General features: G+C 45.4%; 1 protein-coding gene across 3 annotated transcripts in view; it reads right to left on the reverse strand.

Annotated features, from left to right (window-relative positions):
* FAM193A (family with sequence similarity 193 member A) overlaps positions 1-22,455 on the reverse strand; it is a 127,760-nt gene that overhangs the window by 59,325 nt on the left and 45,980 nt on the right. The window contains exons 6-12 of one of the 3 annotated variants that reach the window (XM_058430042.1): positions 20,572-20,719; positions 12,265-12,336; positions 9,530-9,607; positions 7,740-7,852; positions 7,356-7,598; positions 4,391-4,544; positions 4,094-4,264 (exon numbers count right to left, since the gene is read on the reverse strand). In XM_058430042.1, coding sequence (XP_058286025.1) covers positions 4,094-4,264; positions 4,391-4,544; positions 7,356-7,598; positions 7,740-7,852; positions 9,530-9,607; positions 12,265-12,336; positions 20,572-20,719 — 979 coding nt within the window. Of the gene's footprint in view, positions 1-4,093; positions 4,274-4,390; positions 4,545-7,355; positions 7,599-7,739; positions 7,853-9,529; positions 9,608-12,264; positions 12,337-20,571; positions 20,720-22,455 lie in introns of all 3 variants that reach the window. The other 2 variants (XM_058430041.1, XM_032136157.2) reach the window with 2 other exon arrangements.

A 22,455-nucleotide genomic window follows, 5' to 3' on the forward strand; every position in this document is an offset into this window, starting at 1 on the left:
GAGGCTGAGGCAGGAGAATGGCGTGAACCCGGGAGGCGGAGCTTGCAGTGAGCCAAGATCGCGCCACTGCACTCCAGCCTGGGGCACAGAGCAAGACTCCGTCTCAAAAAAAAAAAAAAAAAAAAAAAAAGAATTAGCATCACTGCAGGCACTACAGAATTAAAAAGGATTATAACAGTATAGAATAACTTTATGCCAACACATTAGACAACTTAAATGAGTAAATTCCTACAAAGACAAAAATTACTGAAATTCACTCAATAAGAAATAGGAAATTTGAAAAGACCTATTACAAGCAAATGAAACTTGAATTAGTAATTACAGATCTTCCCACAAAAAGAGACCAGGCCTACAGGATTTTGCTGGTGAATTCTATCAAATATTTAATAAATCTCAATCTTAAACAAACTCCTTCAGAAAACATAAGTGAAAAAAACATTTCTTAACTCATCCTATGAAGCCAGTATTACTCTGATACCAAAGTCAGACAAAGACATCACAAAGATAGGAAACTACAGACCAATATATTTTATTAATATTAACACAGATGCAAAAATCCTAACAAAATATTAGCAAACCAACTTAGGAACATATGAAAAGGATTATATACCACCTCCAAGTGGGAGTTATCCAAGGAACACAGGTTGATTTAATATCCTTAAATCAACTGATGTGCCACACCACAGTAACAAAATAAAAAACGAAAACCACAAGATCGCAACACATGCAGAAAAGACATTTGAAAAACCGAACAATTCAATATTCAATACAATTCAATATTCAAATAATGAAAAAACTCAATAAATTAGGAGTAGAATAGAATTTCCTTAACCCAATAAAGGGCATCTATGAAAAACCTGCACCTGATATCACATTTAAAGAGTGGTCAAAGATTAAATGCTTTCCCCCTAAGACTGGAAACAAGGCAAAGATATCTGCTTCCAACAATTCTATTCTGTACTGAATTTCCAGCTAGCTCAATAAGGCAAGAGTAAGAAATTAAAAGCACTCGGGAGGCTGAGTCAGGAGAATGGCATGAACCTGGGAGGCAGAGCTTGGAGTAAGCCGAGATAGCGCCACTGCACTCCAGCCTGGGCAACACAGCGAGACTCCGTCTTAAAAAAAAAAAAAAAAAGAAAGAAAGAAATTAAAAGCATCTAGACTGGGTGTGGTGCCTCACACCTATAATCCTAAAACTTTGGGAGGCTGAGATGGGAGGATCGCTTGAGGCCAGAAGTTCAAGACCAGCCTGGGCAACATAGTGAGACCCTATCTCTACAAAAAGTTTTTTTTTAAAGCTGGGCATGGTTGGCGGCGCATGCTTGTAGTTGTAATACACTGTAGTCCTAGCTACTTGGGAGGCTGAGGCAGCAAGACTGCTTGAGCCCAGCTGTTTGAGGCTGCAGTGAGCCATGATTGCAGCAGTGCACTCCAGCCTGGGTGACAGAGTGAGATTGTTTCTTAAAAAGAAGAAAGGAAGAAAAGGAAGGAAGGAAAGAAAAGAAAGAAAAGAGAAGGGAAAGGGAAGGGAAGATTAAAAGCACTGCATCCAGATTGGAAAGGAAAAACTAAAACTTTATTTGCAGACAACATGATCTTGTATGTAGCAAATCCAAAGTAATCTACCAAAACAACAACAAAAAAACCCAACCCTATTAGAATAAACAAATTTAGTAAAGCTGCAGAACACAAGACCAATATAAAAAAATCAATTGTATTTGTATGTATTACCAATGATCAATTGGAAATCAAAATTAGAAAATACCTTTTACTGTAATGAAAACACATAAGACTGGAATTTTTTTAGAACTGCTGAGAAAAATTAAAGATGACTTAAATAAATGGAAAGATAAAGCATATTCATAGATTAAAAGACTCAATTTTGTTAGGACTGCATTCTCCCTAAACTGATCTATATCATCCCACAAATAAAAGACCACACAACCACATCCAGAGGATTTCACTGGAGAATTCTAAATATATATTCAAGAATTCGATGCAATCCCTCAAGATCCAAGGAGGCGTTTTGTAGAAATTGACAAGTAGATCCTAAAATTTATATGGGAATGCAAAGAACTTTGAGCAGCATATAAACGATTTTGAAAAAGGTATACCAGCCGGGTGCAGTGGCTCACGCCTGTAATCCCAGCACTTTGGGAGGCCAACACGGGCGGATCACAAGGTCAGGAGTTCGAGACCAGCCTGGCCAACATGGTGAAACCCTGTCTCTACTAAAAATACAAAAAATTAGCCGGGTGTGGTGGTGTGCACCTGTAGTCCCAGCTACTCGGGAGGCTGAGGCAGAAGAATTGCCTGAACCCAGGAGGCAGAGGTTGCAGTGAGGCGAGATCGTGCCACTGCGGAGACTCTGTCTAAAAAAAAAAAAAAAAAAAAAAGAGAGAGGAGAGAGAGGAAGACGGAGAGGAGGAGAGGAGAGGAGATGGAGGGGGAAGGGGAGAGGAGGGAGAGGGAGAGAGGGAGAGAGAGAGAGGGAGAGAGAGGGAGAGAGAGGGAGAGAGAGGGGGAGAGGGAGAGGGAGAGAGAGGGGGAGAGGGAGAGAGAGATACCAAGATACCAAGCTGGAGGGAAGACCCTATCCCATTTTCCTAAACTTACCATAAAGCAATTGTCAAATGCACTATGGGTGTAAGGACAGACACAGAGATCAAATGAATAGAATGGAATGTCCAAATATAAACTCTTACATTTATAGTCCATTGATTTTCAATAAATTTTCAATAAATGGCCAAGGCAATTCAATAGGATACTTCTGACAAACCATACTGAAACAATTGGATATCTACATATGCAGAAAAGGTGAATTTATACCCTCACCTCACAATAAGTAAATGCTGAGTCAAACAGAATCTAAGAACTAAAATTATAAATCTAAAAGAAAACAGTTTTGTGTTACGCAAAGTTTTCTTGGATAAGACATCAAAAACATACGTAAGGAGATGTGGTCAGACTTCCCAGATAGACCTTTCAACATCACCTTTACCATCTGAGTGTTACATTTACATTACCTAATAAAATAAATCAGCCAAGCACTTTGACCTTCATTTGTTCTCTCTTTCATTTAAAAACTGATTATTATTATTATTGTACTATTATTATTTTTTTAAGCAGAGTCTTGCTTTGTCGCCCAGGCTGGGGTGTAGTGGCGCAATCTTGGCTCACTGCAACCTCTGCCTCCCAGGTTCAAGCAATTCTTGTGCCTCAGCCTCCCAAGCAGCTGGGATTATAGGTGCCCACCATCATGCCTAGCTAATTTTTGTATTTTTAGTAGAGACGGGGTTTTGCCACGTTGGCCAGGCTGGTCTTGGATTCCTGGCCTCAAGTGATCCACCGACCTTGGCCTCCCAAAGTGCTGGGATTACAGGCGTGAGCCACTGTGCCCGGCCAAAAACTGTTGAAGCATCTATTTATGAAATTCTGAGGCTGGGCGTGGTGGCTCACGCTTGTAATCCTAGCATTTTGGGAGGCCGAGGCGGGTGGATCACGAGGTCCGGAGATCGAGACCACAGTGAAACCCCGTCTCTACTAAAAATACAAAAAATTAGCCGGGCGTTGTGGTGGGCGCCTGTAGTCCCAGCTACTCGGAGAAGCTGAGGCAGGAGAATGGCGTGAACCCGGGAGGCGGAGCTTGCAGTGAGCCGAGATCGCGCCACTGCACTCCAGCCTGGGCGACAGACTCTGTCTCAAAAAAGAAAAAAAAAAAGAAATTCTGAGAAAAAAGGCTAATAAGGTACCCTTGCCTTTGGCTAACAGAAAAACAGATAATGAACAGGAAAAACGAACCTTTCCTGAAATTTTAATATTCCACTATTTCTTTTTTTAACTCCTCTCTTTGCTTCTATACAGACAAAAAAGGCCTCCACAGAGCTGCTATGGGGCGTTGCGAAATCAAGATTGATATTTGAGCAAGAAAAACAAGATTCAAATGGAGACTGTAAGTATGCCTTGACTCTCTTCAGTTCTAACCTTCAGAAATTATGGGAAACAAAATAATTTTGTATTCAGTATTGCTCATGTTTAGAGAAAATATACACAGAAAAAGAGATCCTTGGCAAAACAGAAAGCAAAGTGCTACCTGCTGTGTTGGGTAGGATGGGGGTGGACTCTCTGCTTTGCTCTCCTCTGTCCTGGGGCTCCTGCTTCCCAGCACTCCATCTTCCTTCAGGGCCCCTGGGGGCTCCCCACTACTCTCGCCATCTGCTTCTTCATCATCAGCTTCTGAAGAACTACTGCTGGTACTGCTTATCTGAGGAGACTTTAAAGACAATCTTCTGTAATTTGCACTTTTCAAAACAGAGTAATATAAAAAATTAAAATGTCAGACCATCATTTTATGTCATTTATTGTTGCTACGAAGAAGCCACGTCCATACCTCATCCTTCAGGGCCATGTTTTCCCCGCCACCATTCAATTCGCTGTGGATTCCATTCATGTTGGCCACCACCTCGGTATCATCATAATTACTCAATGGATAAATATCAGCAAATTTGGCTGACAATGGTGCAACATCTTCATCATCACTACAACTGACACAAGCAGAGATGGTCACTGTGAGGTCATTCAATTGTGAAGGACAATGAGTAAACCAGCCACTAAGCACAGATATTTCCTGGACAGATCACTGCTTTCATTTACAAAGAGTATTAGTTAAGTGTCATTCATACCACTAACATTTCTTAGTAACCTGAACAAGAGAAAAATGCTTGGAAGATTAACATTTGTGCCATTTGGAAGAGTAAAAGACAAAAAACGAACAAAAAAACCTCCAACAGTAGAAATATTAAAGAAACTACAAAAATTTAACCAGACTGATTGACGTAACGTTTCCATTTGACCTGAAGAGCGCTGGTATAAAACTAGTCTCTCTGCTACTCCCAAGACAACACAATTTGTGATCAAAATTAAAGGGGTACAGATGGCAACCTTAGGTGTTTAGTGTTTGCTTTTTTAACCTTAGCTGTTTAGTGTTTGCTTTTTCAACTTAGGGCTGAAATTTTCAGAAACAGTCAGTTGAACAAAACTTTAAAGGCACTTATGTAACAGAAGACTAATTTTTTTTGCTTTAAGGCCAGTCATGGCCTGGTCACTCATGATCATAATTAAACATCAGCTTTAGCAAGACATCTAAGCAACAGGCAAATGAAAAATTTACTGAAATTAATTTTATTTTATTATTTTATTTTTCTGAGGCAGAGTCTTGCTCTGTCTCCCAGGCTGGAGTGCAGTGGCACAATCTTGGCTCACTGCAAGCTCCGCTCCCCGGGTTCACGCCATTCCCCTGCCTCAGCCTCCCAAGTAGCTGGGACTACAGGCACCTGCTACCACGCCCGGCTGATTTTTTGTATTTTTAGTAGAGACGGGGTTTCACCGTGTTAGCCAGGATGGTCTCGATCCCCTGACCTCGTGATCCGCCCGCCTCGGCCTCCCAAAGTGTTGGGATTACAGGCGTGAGCCACTGCACCCGGCCTGAAATTAATTTTAAACAGATTTCAAGGCTTTGAGCTACAGAGACCACTTAAGATGTATAACCTTCTGGTGCATTAAAAGAGCTGGCACACTCAAGCTCAGTGCAAACAGATGCTCCAAGGTCCACAAAAACATGCATTGAGTCCATCTTCAGCCTGGGCACACAGCAACCTCCAGAAGGCAAAAACCCTACGAACTCGTCGTGATCTCACTTCCTAGAATGAGTGAAGAGTGTCCAGGACTACCAAATTCAGGTGTCTTTTCAACACATTACAAGTAACGTGCTCGAGTCTGGAGCTCACCAGAGGGAAGTACAAACAGCACCCACAAGGTGCAGAGTCCTAGGGCTTCCTGCGGGCCCACTGCACCTGGGACGCTGCCTGGGCCAATGCTCACACACACTCCTGAGGATGACCATTGGCACGATTTACAGATGAGAAAACTGAGGTTCTAGGGAAGTAACTCAGCCATTTGCTCCATGTGATGGCAGGAGGCTTCACCAGCCCTAGCTCCATAAAGATCCAACCCATAAGATCCAGGAAGTACTGTGTGGTACACTGACTACAATCACATTATTCTTTTTAACCAACTTAGAAAACGTGCCAAGAAAGAGACAATCCAAATGAAAAGATAACACTGGAGATTTTCAAATCATAGTTTACATTTGGAAGACATTGATCACAAGCTGCTGAAGGCCCAGATGCCCCGAGAACCTCGGCTCCCCATAACTGGTGATGGGCAGCTCCAGCCCAAGGAGAAAGGCTCCCACAGCCAATTTCTTCCACTACCACACGTGGCACAAGAGACCATAACCGACATCAGCAGCTGTGACAAATGAACAGGGATGAAATTCTCCATATTAAATTTTCATTAGGCTATATATGTTTAATTTTTATGTTTCAGTAAGAAGCTGGATAACAGCCAGCTGCAAAAATGTCAACTCTTTCTTGTGCCCTGGAGAGTACACAGTGTCTCTAAGGCAATAAACAGCAGCCTGCAATCTTTGTATGAAGAGAGTCAGTGAGTTTAGACCAGTCTTTTCAGAATTATTTTGTGTGAGAACAAGCCCAAATTGAAAATGGAAAGACTGAAGGAAAACGTCAGTCACCATGAGAAATCCAGACAGACGGAATGAACACAAGTCAGTTGGTCAGAGAAATCCCAGAAATGCTGCACAGCCAAGGTCAGGAACAACAATCTCTCCCACTGCATACCTCCACAAGGAACATGATGCCTGTGTGCTCTACGATACATGTAAACTAAACCTAAGCTGACTTTAGCAACTACATATGTTCACGTACAACCCTTTTGGAAATTAGCACGTGAAGCCTCCCCAAATGACAGGGGTCACAACTCTGAAGAAATCTGGGACCAGCCAACTACAATGTGAACTGGTGACAGCTGCACAGCCACCTTGCTAATACAATGTACTTCTAATCATGCGGGAATATGAAAAACAGAAACCTTCAACTACTTGCTAAAGCGGTCACCTGAGTTCTTAGCAAGACATGAAACAAGCATGAGTGCTGGGCTGACGGTGAGACAGGACGGACGGCGGACTGGTCACCCTTTAGGAGAATGAGGAGATGTGAGGCCGGAATTAGAGACACTTCTTCTCTGCATACCAACATGTTTTTTCTTTACTGGCCTTTATTAATTTACTTTTTTTTTTTTTTTTTTTTTCAGATAAACAGTGTTATAAGTTTGGGTTTACTGATTTCATGTTTTAAAAGCTGCATTACAAACCTCAGGGTCCCTTGTCATGAAAAGCACAATAATGATGTTCATACTTCTGTGGACATTACTGTATGTGTTTCTCATTACTGGGGTGACTTAAATTTCTAAAACTTTATTACAAAGTCACAACTTACAAAGTCGGTGCCGAGCCACTGTCTGTGAGGATGAGCCTGGGGTGCTGCTGAATTGTGATGGGAGAGCTGGAGCCGGACCCCGAGCTTGCAGATGACACACTGGGCGGGCTCCTCTCAGCAAGATAGTCGGGAGCAGGATCCACTTGAAGTGGGAGCTGGTGAATGTGGATGTCATCAGTGACGGGGGTGTCCATGATACCACAAGTGAGGATGTGTGAGAGACTGCAGTCATCGCAAGCACATCTGATCAGGAATTAAGGACAGTTACCAAGCCAGCCAATGCACAAGACTAGACCATGCTCTCTAAGGGTCGGTTCTGGGCCTCTGCTCAGCCCAGCGAAGGTCTCATGGGCCAGTCGTGCCGACACCACAACCCAGGCTTACCTTCTCCTGTAGTTGCAGTTGGGGCAGTCGGGCATGCTCAGCCGGGACGACAACATGTGCCTCATGGTGTCTGTGAAGTTGTTCTCGCCAGTAACTGCTTTCTTATTGGTTAACTAGAGGAAATTTTAAAATGCTTTAATCTTGCAAGACCCTTCCCCGAGACATGGCTCATTGTATTTCAGTAATTCTGCTAACATGTATCATGTTCACAGGCACTGCTTCCTCAGCTGGACAGGACCAGGAATACAGGGGGAGCAGACCTGGAATCGGCAGCAAGCTGGGGGCTGAGCTGCAAAGGGCTCAGGTACCAGGAGACCCTAATCGCTTTTGTCTTCAGCAAACAGGCTGCAGCGTGCCCTCACAGCAGACACCTGCTGCAGACACCCGGCCTTTACCCTGTCTGCCATGTGCTTGGTACTTGCAAGGTACTGAGAACAGAGCTGTAGGAATGAAAACTGGCACGTGGAGGGCAAGGGGTCGGCCTGGGAGCTATTGAGGAAATGGCACCTCAACTTCTAATAGACAAGGTGAGCATCTGCATTTCAAAGGAGAAGGAACTCTGGACCCACTCTGGCAATGGGACAGGTGGCAGCTGGAAGGGCCACTGAAAAGGACAGGATGGCCGGGAAAGATGGCTCACGCCTGTAATCCCAGCACTTTGGGAGGCAGAGGCAGGCGGATCACCTGAGGTCAGGAGTTTGAGACCAGCCTGGCCAACATGGTGAAACCCCATTTCTACTAAAAATACAAAAATTAGCCAGGCGTGGTGGCTGACACATGTAATCCTAGCTACTCGGGAGGCTGAGACACAAGAGTCGCTTGAACCCAGGAGGCAGAGGTTGCAGTGAGCTGAGTTCACGCCACTGCACTTCAGCCTGGGCGACAGAGTGAGACTTTGTCTCAAAACAACAACAACAACAAAAGCACAGGACACATGCGGAATGGGGAAAGGGAAGAGGTAAGCATGCCAAAACACTGGTGCCATCTGTATACCTGTGGTGCCCAGAGGAGACCACGGGCATGCAAATGTGGAGACAGGCATGGGGTCAAGGCCAGGGAACTACCAATATTTGCAGAAAGTCCAATGAAGTTGGAGTTCGTAAAGGAGATGGAGAGAAGTGTCAGGGAACAGGAAGAGGGTCGATGTGGCACATGGATGGGAGATCAGGGGAAGCCAAGTTTCCAGATGAAGCCAAGGGCCCCAAGACCAGAAACAGGATGTCGTTAGCAAGCTCTGCCAAACAGCACCAGCAAAGGTGGAATACAAGCCTGCCTGGAGGAGGCACCGCCAGGAAGACAGGAAGGGAGAGTCCAGATCTGCCAGCTCCCATGCTGAAGGCACGGCACCTGGCAATGTCTGGAGGTCTGAGCACTCTGTCTGGGGATGCTGGGCCCCCATTCCAGCTCTGGGACATCAGGCAACATCCTTAACCTCACCCTATCACCCTCCTTCGTATGTAAACTGCAGATGGCACCATCTGCCTCAGAGGGGACTGTGGGGACTCAGACAATATTCTTTGCAAAATACCCAGGGCTGCTGTGGGATAGAGAGGCCACTCAATACACATGGGTTTTTCTTGAGGCGTATATGGAAGATAAGGAAATAGGTGAACAAAATTAGTTTATCTTGAGATTAAAAACACCATTTGAACAGTTTTTAACACTGGCAGAACATGCCAATGTGGTCCTCCAATGCTGTTCTAACAAAGCACATCAACATGCAGAGAAGTCATCTGCCGTCAGGACAGATTTCTACTTCCTTTAATTGCCTCTCTTACTGACAAGCTTACCTGTTCTTCAATGAATCTTCTTTGTTTAAAAAGCTCCCAGTCTTCTGTTAACATGCGCTGCTTGGTTTTCATTGTCATCTAGTAAGGGGATGCAGAAAAAAAGAAAAAAAAGAAAAACCTTAATACCTGTGACAATTATACAAGACATTTTCAAGAGATTTTCTTAAAATAATATATATGAGAGAAACATCATCTGCAAACAGAATAAAGATACAATACTACAAATATGTTAACAGGTATTTCTTTATTTTACTCAAACTCATCACTTTTCTCACAGGAAAGACAGAGATGAATAAACATTAAAAAGAGAAATCAAGATATTCTGACTAAATCTGTCAATATAGTGGATGAACATTCACTATTTACTGAATGCCCATTATGTGCCCTGAAGGTGTTAGAAATAAGCAAGATGATGGCAACTTGGTCCTGCCACACGAAGAGCTCAGACTACAGGAAAGGAAGAGCTATTAACAGGCATATGAGACTTAAAAAGCAAAGCAAAACAAAACTAACGAAGAAGTTAGGAGTTAAAGGCAAAAAGAGAAATTACTGAGAAAACAGAGAAGCATATGTGATTAATAAAACCGAAAGTCGGTTCTGTAAGCTTCTGTCAAGGCTGAAAAAGAGGGAAAAAGGTAACATAAAAAAAAAAAAATCAGGATTGAGAAAGGATATGGGTACATATGAAGATTGTTTTGTTTTGTTTTTGAGACTGAGTCTCCCTATATCACCCAAGCTGGAGTGCAGTGGCACAATCTCGGCTCAATGCAACCTCTGCCTCCTGGGTTCAAGCGATTCTTGTGCTTCAGCCTCCTGAGTAGCTGGGACTACAGGCACCCGCCACCACGCCCAGCTCATTTTTCTATATTTACTAGAGACGGTGTTTCACCATGTTGGCCAGGCTGGTCTTGAACTCCTGACCTCAAGTGATCCACCTGCCTCGGCCTCCCAAAGTGCTGGGATTACAAGCATGAGCCACTGTGCCCGCCTGGCCAGAAGATTGTTTTTAAACTGTGAGACAAAATATCTTTGTAAGTTGATACTTTGTAATATGTAAAGAAGAGTTACAAACAAGGGGCTCATGGGCTATTTTGTCCCACTTGCACAACGCCTCTTTTTAAAAATGTTCGAGATTTCACCTAATAATCCAGATTTCTGGCTTCTCTTGACAACTTGGCAGCTCTGGTGGCCCTGTGAAGACTGTTGGACCCAAGTGGGGACTGCCCCTAACAGAGAACAGGAGAACACATGCACCCACACACGGGTGTGGCCTTCGCTACCCATGCCCCCTGCTCCACTAGGGCCTATCCCAACTGAGGGCACTTTCTAAGGTGAGGGTGGTGACGGCCATGAGCACCACAAGAACTCTGGGGCCGCTCTACCCCATATCATCCATCTCCATGACTTTCCCTAGCCCTGCAGGTGTGAGTTTACAACCCTTTACTAAATGATATGGATAACTTCTTGAGCCAAATTCTATCTGTAAAACTGACGATGTAGAAGGAAACCTGAAATAGACTAATAAACGTCATATAAATGAAAAAGGCAGGCAAGATCTATAGTTCTTGTTCTTCTTCCCTGTAAAAATGAATTAGGCCCCAAAGTTTTACAGTAGGTTCTATCAAATCCTTCATGGGACAGAAAATTTAAACTATTCCTGAAAATTGCAAAAACACAGAGTTTCTCAATTCATTCTATGAAGCTAGCACAACCTTTATACAAAACAAATAAGACCTCAAAGACCAAGACAACTCAATTATACCTCAGAATATAGATATAAAAGTCCTGGCTGGATGCAGTGGCTCACAACTGTAATCCTAGCACTTTGGTAGGCCAAAGCGGGAGGATCGCTTGAGGCCAGGAATTTGAGAACAGTCTGGGTAATAAGACAAGACCCCCACCGCTACAAAAAATTTCATTTGTTTGTAAATAAAATTATCTTTGAGACAAGGTCTCTCGCTCTGTCACCTAGGCTACATCACTACAGTGGTGTGATGACAACTTACTGTAGCCTCAACCTCCCGAGGCCTGTGATCCTCCCACCTCAGCCTGCCAAGTAGCTAGGACCACAGGCACACGCCACCACACCTGGCTAATTTTTTTTTTCCTTGTAGAGATGGGGTTCTCCCTATGTTGCCCAGGTTGGTCTCAAACTCCTGGGCTCAAGCGATCCTTCTGCTTTGGCCTCCCAAAGTGCTGGGATTACAGGTGTGAGCCACTGCGCCAAGTCAAAACTTAGCTGGCACACTGGCACGTGCCTATGGTCCTAGCTACTCAGAAGGCTGAAGTGGGAGAAGAGCTTGAGCCCAGGAGTTTGAGGCTGCAGAGAACTAATATCTTGTCATTGCACTCCAGCCTGGCCAGCAGTGTGAAACCCTGTCTCTAAAAATAATTTTATACAGCTGTCCGAATACACACACACACACAGGCGCACACGCACACGTTCTAAATCAAATATCAGCTAATAAATTTAATAATGGAATAAAGAATGACATATCATGATCTACTGGAGTTTCATCCCAGGAATGCAAGAATGTCTCAAAATTAGGTAACCTAAACTCTTAACTCATATAGAAATTGATATAAAAAAAGATACCATCAATTTTGACATCTTCCTGTTTTATTTTTTAAATGATAGCCTAAATGAACTAGAAATAAAAGTAAACTTCTTTAATTTGCTAGAAAGTATCAAAAGTCTGTATGGCAAGCATCAAACTTCATGGTGAAACACTCACAGCAGCCCCTCGAAGCCAGGACTGGACAAGGGTGCCAGTATCAATGCTCTTATTCACACTGGTCTGAAGGTCCTAGTGGAAGCCAAAAAAAGGGGACAAATGCTGGAAAAGATGAGATAAACCTATCATTATTTGTAGAAGATACCGTGATTTCCTAGACTCCCAGATTCAAGACTCAACTCAAAAACTACAAGAGTTAATGCCGGCATCTGGCGAGATGACTGGTCACAGGGCATCTCCATTTTCCCAGTTTCCAGCACGAATGCTTTAAACACACATTCCCCACTCAAGATGCCGGTCATAGTAGCCCCTCAAACTACAGACTATGGAGGCATAAAATGGGTCAAGATTTACAAACTATAAAACCATAATACAATATACTTTTAAAAACCTTAAAAAAGAGTGACATACCATATTCTTGGATGGGAAGATTCAATATTGGTGCCAGTTCTCCCTTTTCATTGTATATGTCTGCAGTTATTATAAAATCTTAGTGTACAGTGTAAGAGTTGTTTGACAAACAACATCAATAAAAACCTCTTCCTTGACTCCTCACAGCCTCAGGGTAATTTTTTTTTTTTTTTGGAACAAATTTGGGTACCTGCAGGCTTATGTATATGTCAAACAACAGAGAAAGAATGAATTTTAGAAAGCAAGCATAAAAATAATTGATTTCAAACTTCCAGCCTGGGCAACATGGTGAAACCCCGTCTCTACCAAAAATACAAAAAAAAAAAAAAAAAAAAAAAAAAAATTAGCCAGGCATGGTGGTGTGCACTGTGATCCCAGCTACTCTGGAGGCTGAGGTGGGAGGGCTGCTTGAGCCCAGCAGGCAGAGGTTGCAGTGAGCTGAGACGACACCACCGCCTAGCTGAGAGAGTAAGACTCCATCTCAAACAAACAAAACCTACCAACTCTCTCGCCACATACACACTTACTTGTGAACAGAGACTCAATTATTTTACACGTATTCAACATTTTAAAACCTTTGAATCAGTATAAAATTTCTAAAATGTTATTGATTAGAAGCAACCAATGTTCATTCACAGGTTTTAAATTAAATGGTACATTAAAATGGCTCCAGTGGAGGGTGGAGTGGCCACAAACCAAGAACTCCAGGGGTCACTGCAGTCACCCCCAAAGCCTTCAGGGGAACATAGCCCTGCTGACATACTGATTCTGAACTTCTGGCCTCAAGAACTGTGAGCATAAATTTCTGTTGTTTTCAGCTCCCCACAACCTCCCACCCATGCATACATGGTTCCAGAATGACTATTATTCTCTGGATGTTACTAAAGTGGCTCAATTTCCCTCAATTGTATTAGTGGCAGATTGTTTCTCATGGTTTCTTCACAAGACAGTGAAAATAAAAACACATCTCCTGGCTGGCCACGGTGGCTCATGCCTGTAATCCCATCACTTTGGGAGGCTGAGGTGGGTGGATGATGAGGTCAAGAGATCTAGACCATCCTGGCCAACAGGGTGAAACCTTGTCTCTACTACAAACACAAAAATTAGCCGGGTGTGGTGGCGGGCACCTATAGTCCCTGCTACTCGGGAGGCTGAGGCAGGAGAATTGCTTGAACCCAGGAGGCAGAGGTTGCAGTGAGCCAAGATCGTGCCACTGCACTCCAGCCTGGCAACAGAGAGAGACTCTGTCTCAAAAATAAATAAATAAAAATAAAAAGCATCTTCTGGTTGCTTTAGTGAAGAGACTGGTTTTCTTTGTAAAAGCGACGTAACATGCAATTTTAAAGAAATACACTTTACTTTTTAAGTGACACTGTATTTTCTCCCTAGAGAGAACATGTATGTGTTATTTTTACATATACACCATTTTGCCTGGAACAACAGCAATAATACCAAATATAGTATTTCAAAATAAATGTTTACCTTCAAGAAACAGATACCTCAAGAAATTACTATTCCCAAAGGATTTTTCATTCTTAGTAAAAGAATTTCCCTAAGGGCATTTTTGTGTTTAGTTACAGTTCAATTGGAGAAATGAATCTCTGAAACTAGAACTTTATCTGCCATTTCCATCACATGTGGAACTAAGGACAGCACCCCAGGCTCCTAGCAGCAGGATGTTATGCTACGTAGGACACCGCTGACCTAAACCCCAACAGGCCTGCCTGGCTGAGACCCTCGGGAGCCTCCTGTCATCTGCAGATGTGGTAACACCAGGAAGCAGCAGTGAGGCTCCAGCCACACTGGGTTTGGCACAGCACTCGGTAACGGTTCATCTTCCTTCTCTTTCATCTCTTCCCCTATGTTACCACTAACTATACTATTTTTCTGAAGTCACCTGAAGGTTACAAGTTATTCACAACCTCAGAAACTTATATCGATACATGAAGGGAAAGCCAGGTGATATGGCTTAGATCTGTGTCCCCCGCCCAAATCTCATGTCAAACTGTAATCTCCATTGTTGGAGATGGGGCCTGGTGGGAGGTGATTGGATCATGGGGGCAGATTTCCCCCAAGGTGCTGTTCCTATGATAGTGAGTTCTCAGGAGATCTGGTTGTTTAAAAGTGTGTAGCACCTCCCCACCCCCCTTCCTCCTACTCCAGCCACGTAAGATGTGCTGGCTTCCCCTTCACCTTCCGCCATGATTGTAAGTTTCCCGAGGCCTCCCAGCCATGCTTCCTATACGGCCACAAAACCGTAAGCCAGTTAAATTGCTTTTCTTTATAAATTATCCAGTCTGAGGTATTTCTTTATAGCAATGCAAGAATGGACTAATACACCAGGGATAAATCAAGTGAACAGCATCAATCCTACAGAAGAAAAACACCAAATGCAGGAGAAAGGGAGGTGGGAGTTCCATTCAGAAAAGCTTCCAGACTCAAAGCTTCTCCACAATAGGCCAGCGTCTCCTGTTCAACACCAGGACAGGAACCACTGACACACCCAAGTTACCTTTGTTGACAGGCAAGACTGATTTGCACTTAGACTTGCAGACAAGTGCCTCCCCTGAAGGGTACTCTGCAAATCCCTGGGAAATAATGAGTACCAGGCACAGAGGCCACCAGCCCCAGACAGGGACAGATGTGTCCCTGAAATGAAATCTGAGATGAGACCTCATGGTCACCTAGTCCAAACACCTCTCCAACTATTCTCCACATTCCCTATCACGGGGAACTGATTTCCACACTACAGCCCACTCTGCCTTTGAACGACCCTTGCAAGGGACTCTTTCTGATCACACACATCTACACGGGGTCTGGACTCTGCTCCTGGGGGCTGTCTGGGATGAGCTGAATGTCTGCTTCACAATGGTAACTTCTTGACCGCTCAGGCCAGCAAGCTCTTATGCTTCCCTGCCAGGGCGGTCCAGCCTGGTCAGAGCTATCCTGAGGACAGGCAGTGAGGCTGCTACCACACCCTGATTACAGGACCTTCCACGTCTGCCCTGTGACGTCACGTCAACCTGTCACATTGATATGGTTCACCTTTGTCCCCACCCAAATCTCATGTCAAATTGTAATCCCCACATGTCGGGGGAGGAACCTGGTGGGAGGTGATGGGATCATGGTGGATTTCCCCCATGCTGTTCTCACGATAGTGAGTTCTCACAAGATATGATGGCTTAGAAGTGTGGCATTTCCCCTCTTGCTCTCTCTCTCCTGCCACTGCATAAGACGTGCCTTGCCTCTTCTTCTCCTTCCGCCACGATTATAAGTTTCCTAAGGCCTCCCCAGCCATGCGGAACTATCAATCAATGAAACCTCTGTTCTTTACAAATTACCCAGAATCAGGTAGTTTTGTTTTTTTGTTTGTTTGTTTTTTTGAGACAGAGTTTTGCTCTTGTTGCCTAGGCTGGAGTGCAATGGCTTGATCTCAGCTCACCCCAACCTCCACCTCCCGGGTTCAACTGACTCTCCTGCCTCAGCCTCCTGAGTAGGTGAGATTACAGGCATGTGCCACCACACCTGGCTAATTTTGTATTTTTAGTAGAGACGGGGTTTCTCCATGTTGGTCAGGCTGGTCTTTAACTCCCGACCTCAGGTGATCCGCCCACCTTGGCCTCCCTAAGTGCTGGGATTACAGGCATGAGCATCGAGCCCGGCCTCAGGTAGTTCTTTATAGCAGTGTGAAAATGGAATGATACACACACCCTTCCAGGTCTGATGTCACCCTCCAGTGGATTCACCAACACTCAGCTCCTCCATCTGCACATCTGTTACCACTACAAATACTAACAAGACTGTGGAGGAGGGCCCTGAGACAGCGTTCTCTGGGCCAAAGGCAAATACCATTGCTGCCATTAGAGTGTACTGTGGGCAGCTGTCCATGCTTACCCAGAAGGTGCTTGGGGCACCTCTTTTTTTATGAGGTCCTTGGTAAAGGTAGGCGGAGTCCTATGCACTTGGGAGGTTTCAATGACCTAATGCAATACAACTTGACTGCAGCTCATGATGGCAAGACAGAGACTCAGCAGGTGACACTATGTAGTCAACGGAGACACTCTTGGATTAAGGACCCTTTCAGGTGCTTCCCACAAGCAGCCTCTTTGGGAGTCTTGAAACCCTGCCCTGCACAGTGGCCTTTCCCTGGGCTTCAGAGACCTGAGCTCCTGTCTCTGCTCCCAGCCAGGGTGGTTCTGGCTTCTCACACCTCACCCCTCTGTGAGGCCAGAGCAGATCAGCTTCATTCCCTCGAGCCCCAGTGACAAGAGTGAGCCAGGTAGAAAAGCTGGCCTCTCGCCTTTCATTTTTCCTTCTCAAGGTCTTTCCTTCACAGTGTCTGCTGATGACCTGAGATCTCACTGCTCCTCCCCTCCTTCTGAACTCTCAATAAACCACCCTGCTTAGGTGCCATGGGATGTGCTCTAGAGCAGTGGTCCCCAACCTTTTTGGCACCAGGGACTGACTTCATGGAAGACAACTTTTCCACAGATCAGGTGAGGCAAGGGGATGGTTTTGGGATGATTCAAGTTCATAACATTTATTGTGCACTTTATTTCTATTATTATTACACTGTAATATAGAATGAAATAATTATACAACTCACCACAATGCACCATCAGTGGGAGCCCTGAGCTTGTTTTCCTTCAACTAGATGGTCCCATCTGGGGGTGATGGGAGACAATGACAGATCATCAGGCATTAGATTCTCATGAGGAGCGTACAATCTAGATCCCTTGCACACGCAGTTCACAACAGGGTTCATGCTTCTATGAGGATCTAATGTCTCTGCTGATCTGACAGGAGAAGTTCAGGCGGTAATGCAAGCAATGAGGAGTGGCTATAAATACTGACAAAGCTTCACTGGCTCACTGGCCACTCACCTCCTGCTGTGTGGCCTGGTTCCTAACAGGCCATGGACTAGTTAGTACTGGTCTGTGACCCAACGGTTAGGGACCCCTGCTCTGTAGGGTACCCAGTAACCAGCAGCCCACAGTGCAACACCAACACGGGGACTATTTACTGTCCCTATGCCTATACATTTTTTTCATTTTTTGAGATAGGGTCTGACTGTTGCCCAGGATGGAGTGTGGTAGCATGATCATAGCTCACCACAGCCTCAACCTCCTAGGCTCAAGTGATCCCCCCATCTCAGCCTCCCGAGTAGCTGAAACCACAAGTGCACGCTACCATGGCTGGCTAATTTTTGTATTTTTGTAGAGACAAGGTCTATCTATGTTGCTCATGCTGGTCTCAGACTTCTGGGATCAAGTAATCCACCTGCCTCAGCCTCCCAAAGTGCTGGGAATACAGGTGTGAGCCACTAAGCCTGGCTGTTTTTTTTTTTTTTTTTTTTGAGACAGGGTCTCACTCTGTCACCCAGGCTGCAGTGCAGTGGCACCATCATAGATCACTGCAGCCTTGAACTCTTGGTCTTAAGTGATCCTCCCCCACTCAGTCTCTGGAGTGGCTGGAACCACAAGCACATGGCACCAAGCCTGGCTAATTTTTTAATTTTTTGTAGAGACAAGGTCTCACTATGTTGCCCAGGCTGGTCTCAAACTCCTGGGCTCAAGTGATTCTCCCACCTTAGACTCCCAAAGTGCTGACATTACAGGTGTGAGCCACTGCACCTGGCCAGTTTTACTTTTTAAAAATAACACAGAAAAAACTTATTTGGAATTAAAAGCTCATATAACACTAAAACATCACCTAACATAATTATCTCATTTTGCAGGTGGGGAGGGAAAAGACTCATGGGGCAGATACAGGACATTCTGGTGTTGACTGCCATGCAGGGTTCTCCCTGGGACCCAAGTCAAGAACATGCCAGGGAGTGGTGACCTGGACACACTACTGGCCCTCCTGCACGGCCACAGCCCTGAAGAGCCTGTGCTGAAGATGCCCACTTCCTGGAGCAGGTTAATGCCCACTATCCTAGCTTCCCCCAACTCCTGCTCCCTCTACCAGAACAGCAAACTTGTTAAAATGGGCTGGTGCACCCACAGATGGCAGAGGGGAATGCAGCTTTCAGCGCCCTCTCTGCTGTGCTGCCCCCACGTGGCACAGCTGCAGCCCCTGGGATGCTCCAAGCCTCATGAGATGAAGGCTGCTGAGGTGCTGCTGCAGCAGGAGACTCTGCCCTCCCCACCTGGCATCCAGACCCTGCTCTCACAGTAGTCCAGGCTAAGAAGTCGCTGGTCAGTGATAAGCCACAGCAGGAAAGTCTCTGGTTGCAAAAACAGACAAAAACATGAATTAGGAATACACCCACTTTGAAGAAAACACAAAACAGCAACTGCTCTCTCAGGCCCCACCATGAGGCACAGGACACAGAGGGAGTCTCCCAGGACCAAAGTGATCTCTGAGGCCCCTCCTCACCCTGATGTGCTGTGCGTACAGCAGCCAAGGAAGAGGCGCAGAGTCATGGTAGAATCTCAGGGCCACCTGCCCTAAGACAAGCTCAACAGCACAGAAGTCCGCATGTGACGAAGTTGGAACTTACTCCACTGAAGCTGATGCAGGTTCAAAAAAAGCCAGCAGGCCAGGCGCAGTGGCTCACAAATGTAATCCCAGTACTTTGGGAGGCTGAGAACGCAGAAGAATGGAGTAAGAGAAAACCCGCGAAAATCCAAACAGACCATTTGTAGCTCTAGTCCCTGTGGCTGCAGTAGAGAACAGCAACAGAAAACACGGCCTGTAACTGTGAAATCAATGACTACACTTCTCGGAGGCAGCAAGCACACGCTAGTCCCTTCCTTCTTCCCAGTCCCTCACAGCACTGACAAGGAACACTGACAAGGAGCCACAGGTGGCATCCACATGGCACTCACCATGCCAGGGCAGACATGGAACCAGCACATGACTTAGGCTAGAGCCCAGGTTCCATTTTGCTACAGAGAGTCTCCAAAGTGCAAAAGAGAAACTCAGTCATTCCTCCTTTACCCCTGCTCACACTACTGTCATCTTTAAACCAGGGCCGCTCTCAATTCCTTCATGGCCCAACCCTGCTTTAGGAGAGCAGGCAGGCCAGGAGTGGGAAGGCGGGGGGGCGCCATCTCAAAGCCCTGCTCTGTCTGACAGGTTTGGGCTGCCTGAGCGCCCTCCCTTCAGATCCACCTCCAGCAAGTGTCCTCCCTCTTCTGTCTTCCACCTCGTGAGCCACCTGCCACCTGTGCATGTGTCTGCACTCCCTTCCAGACTAGGACAGATGGACAACAGCAGAGCTCTCAACAGCAGAGTGCTCAGTAAACAGCTCCTGGATTTAAAAAACCTCCTACCTGGACCAGGCGTGGTGGCTCACACCTGTAATCCTAACACTTTAGGAGGTTGAGGCAGGCAAACCACCTGAGGTCGGGAGTTCCAGACCAGCCTGACCAACATGGAGAAACCCCGTCTCTACTAAAAATACAAAATTAGCCAGGCATGGTGGTGCATGCCTGTAATCCCAGCTACTCGGGAGGCTGAGGCAGGAGAATCACTTGAACCCGGGAGGCAGAGGTTGGGGTGAGCCCAGATCTCACCATTGCACTCCAGCCTGGGCAACAAGAGTAAAACTCCATCTCAAAAAAAAAAAGGAAAAACCTCCTACCTGGGGTGCAGAGCCTGGTGACAGCCCGTGTGAGTGATAGCAGGTGTGCCCAGGCCAAGGCGAACTTGACCAACTGCTGCCACCACACCTCAGGCCCAGGAGGCCCAAGCCATCTGTGATGCCAACAGGTTTCCCATCCCTTCCAGAAAACCAGCAGCTGACACATGAGCTACCCACATGCGCCTCTGGGCCTCAGTCGGGAATTCCTGGCTTGCAGCTCAGGACAAAGCTAGTGACTTGGTGCTGCCTTCAATAGGGCCGTCCGAGGATGTGCGCGGGGTGTGGCGGTCCTGGGTGGCACTCACCTGCTCGTCAACATAGGCGTCGATCCTCTTCTGGCACTCCAGCCACTCCTCGGCGACTCTGCGCAGCTCCTCCTCGGAGCGCTGGTACCTCTGCAGCAAGGTACTGTATGTGTCCTCACTGCAGGTGTCGTGTGTGGTGGTTCCTAGCCTAGGAGAGAGAAGGCCTTGTAACAAAGCAAAGAACCCAAAGGATCTGAAGCTGAGATCAGAATGTGCTTCCTGCTGATACTATCCTGTTTTGTCATCTCGCCTCCCAATGTGGAAAACGGGGTGCCACTCTGCACCACAGCAGGGAGCTGTGAGGGATCAATATATCCCCATGCAAGGCACCCAGGACAGATTTGTAAAAAGGAGATGCTCGGCTGGGCACGGTGGCTCACGCCTGTAATCCTAGCACTTTGGGAGACTGAGGTGGGTGGATCACCTGAGGTCGGGAGATCGAGACCAGCCTGACCGATATGGCGAAACCCCATCTCTACTAAAAATACAAAAAAATTAGCCAGGTGTGGTGGCAGGCACCCATAGTCCCAGCTACTCAGGAGGCTGAGACAGGAGAATTGCTTGAACCTGGGAGGCGGAGGTTGCAGTGAGCCGAAATCACACCACTGCACTCCAGCCTGGGCAACAGAGCGAGACTCTGTCTCAAAAAAAAAAAAAAAAAAAAAAAAGCAGATGCTCAAACAACAGCCTCTAAAAACAAAATGAGCACTGAACAACACGTCTCTAAAGACTATGACTCAACAATTCAGTTTACCAAATATGGAACTGCAAATACAAAATTAAAATAGATAAAAATAAAAATGATAATAAGAAAATAAATATGGGGATACAAAGTTATTTTACTCTTGAAAATACAACTGGCTCAGAGAAAACAAAACACTTAACGAGACATAAAAATTAGATCTGGTTTTCAAATAAAGCAAAACAAAATCTGATTTACTTGAAGAAATATAGTTAGTTTTCTGTCTATTATATTGTATTAAGAAAGATGGCGGTTGGGCGCAGTGGCTCACGCCTATAATCCCAGGGCTTTGGGAGGCCTAGGCAAGGGGATCACCTGAGGTCGGGAGTTCAAGACCAGCCTGGCCAACATGGAGAAACCCTGCCTCTACTAAAAATACAAAAATTAGCTGGGTGTGGTGCCACATGCCTGTAATCCCAGCTACTCAGGAGGCTGAGACAGAAGAATCGCTTGAACCTGGGAGGCAGAGGTTGGGGTGAGCCGAGATTGCGCCACTGCACTCCAGCCTGGGAGACAGGGTGAGACTCTGGCTCAATAAAAAAAAAAAAAAAAAGAAAGAAAAAAAGAAAAAAAAGAAAGATGGCAAGATGGAAAATGAGAAAATAAATGGGAAACAAAAGACACACATGAAGGTGGGCAGTGAGAAAAAACACCTCGATTTCTGAAGAGACTGAGCAAGATGGCGATTGGGAGACAGAAGGCTGGGGGCTGGGGTCAGGAGGAGGACGGGGAGTGGTGTGGAGACACACGTAGATTATTACCAGAAAAAATTCATGTTCCTAATACCGAAATCTATCAGTGTGAGCCAAAATAAATGGAATAAAGACATCTTGACAAGGATGGCTTAGAATGTGTGTTTATATCTAGAGCACAAAGATTCTGTGCAAGGTTAGGGATCAGCACTGTTTACATAAAACACTAGCAGCCACCAAATGCATCACGGCACATCTAGAGGAATCGGTACTTGGTAACTAGATACTTATTACTAATTTTATAATTACGTCTACCCATTCACACATACACACACATTCATGTATATACACACATATATATTTTGAAATGGAAATATGCACATGGTAACTAAAGATATGACTACAGCATGTTAAAAAATACGTATAGTGGACATAGGGAAAAAATGTATA

The sequence above is a fragment of the Hylobates moloch genome, unplaced genomic scaffold (assembly GCF_009828535.3).
Source record: "Hylobates moloch isolate HMO894 unplaced genomic scaffold, HMol_V3 SCAFFOLD_17, whole genome shotgun sequence".
Taxonomy (NCBI): Eukaryota; Metazoa; Chordata; class Mammalia; order Primates; family Hylobatidae; genus Hylobates; species Hylobates moloch.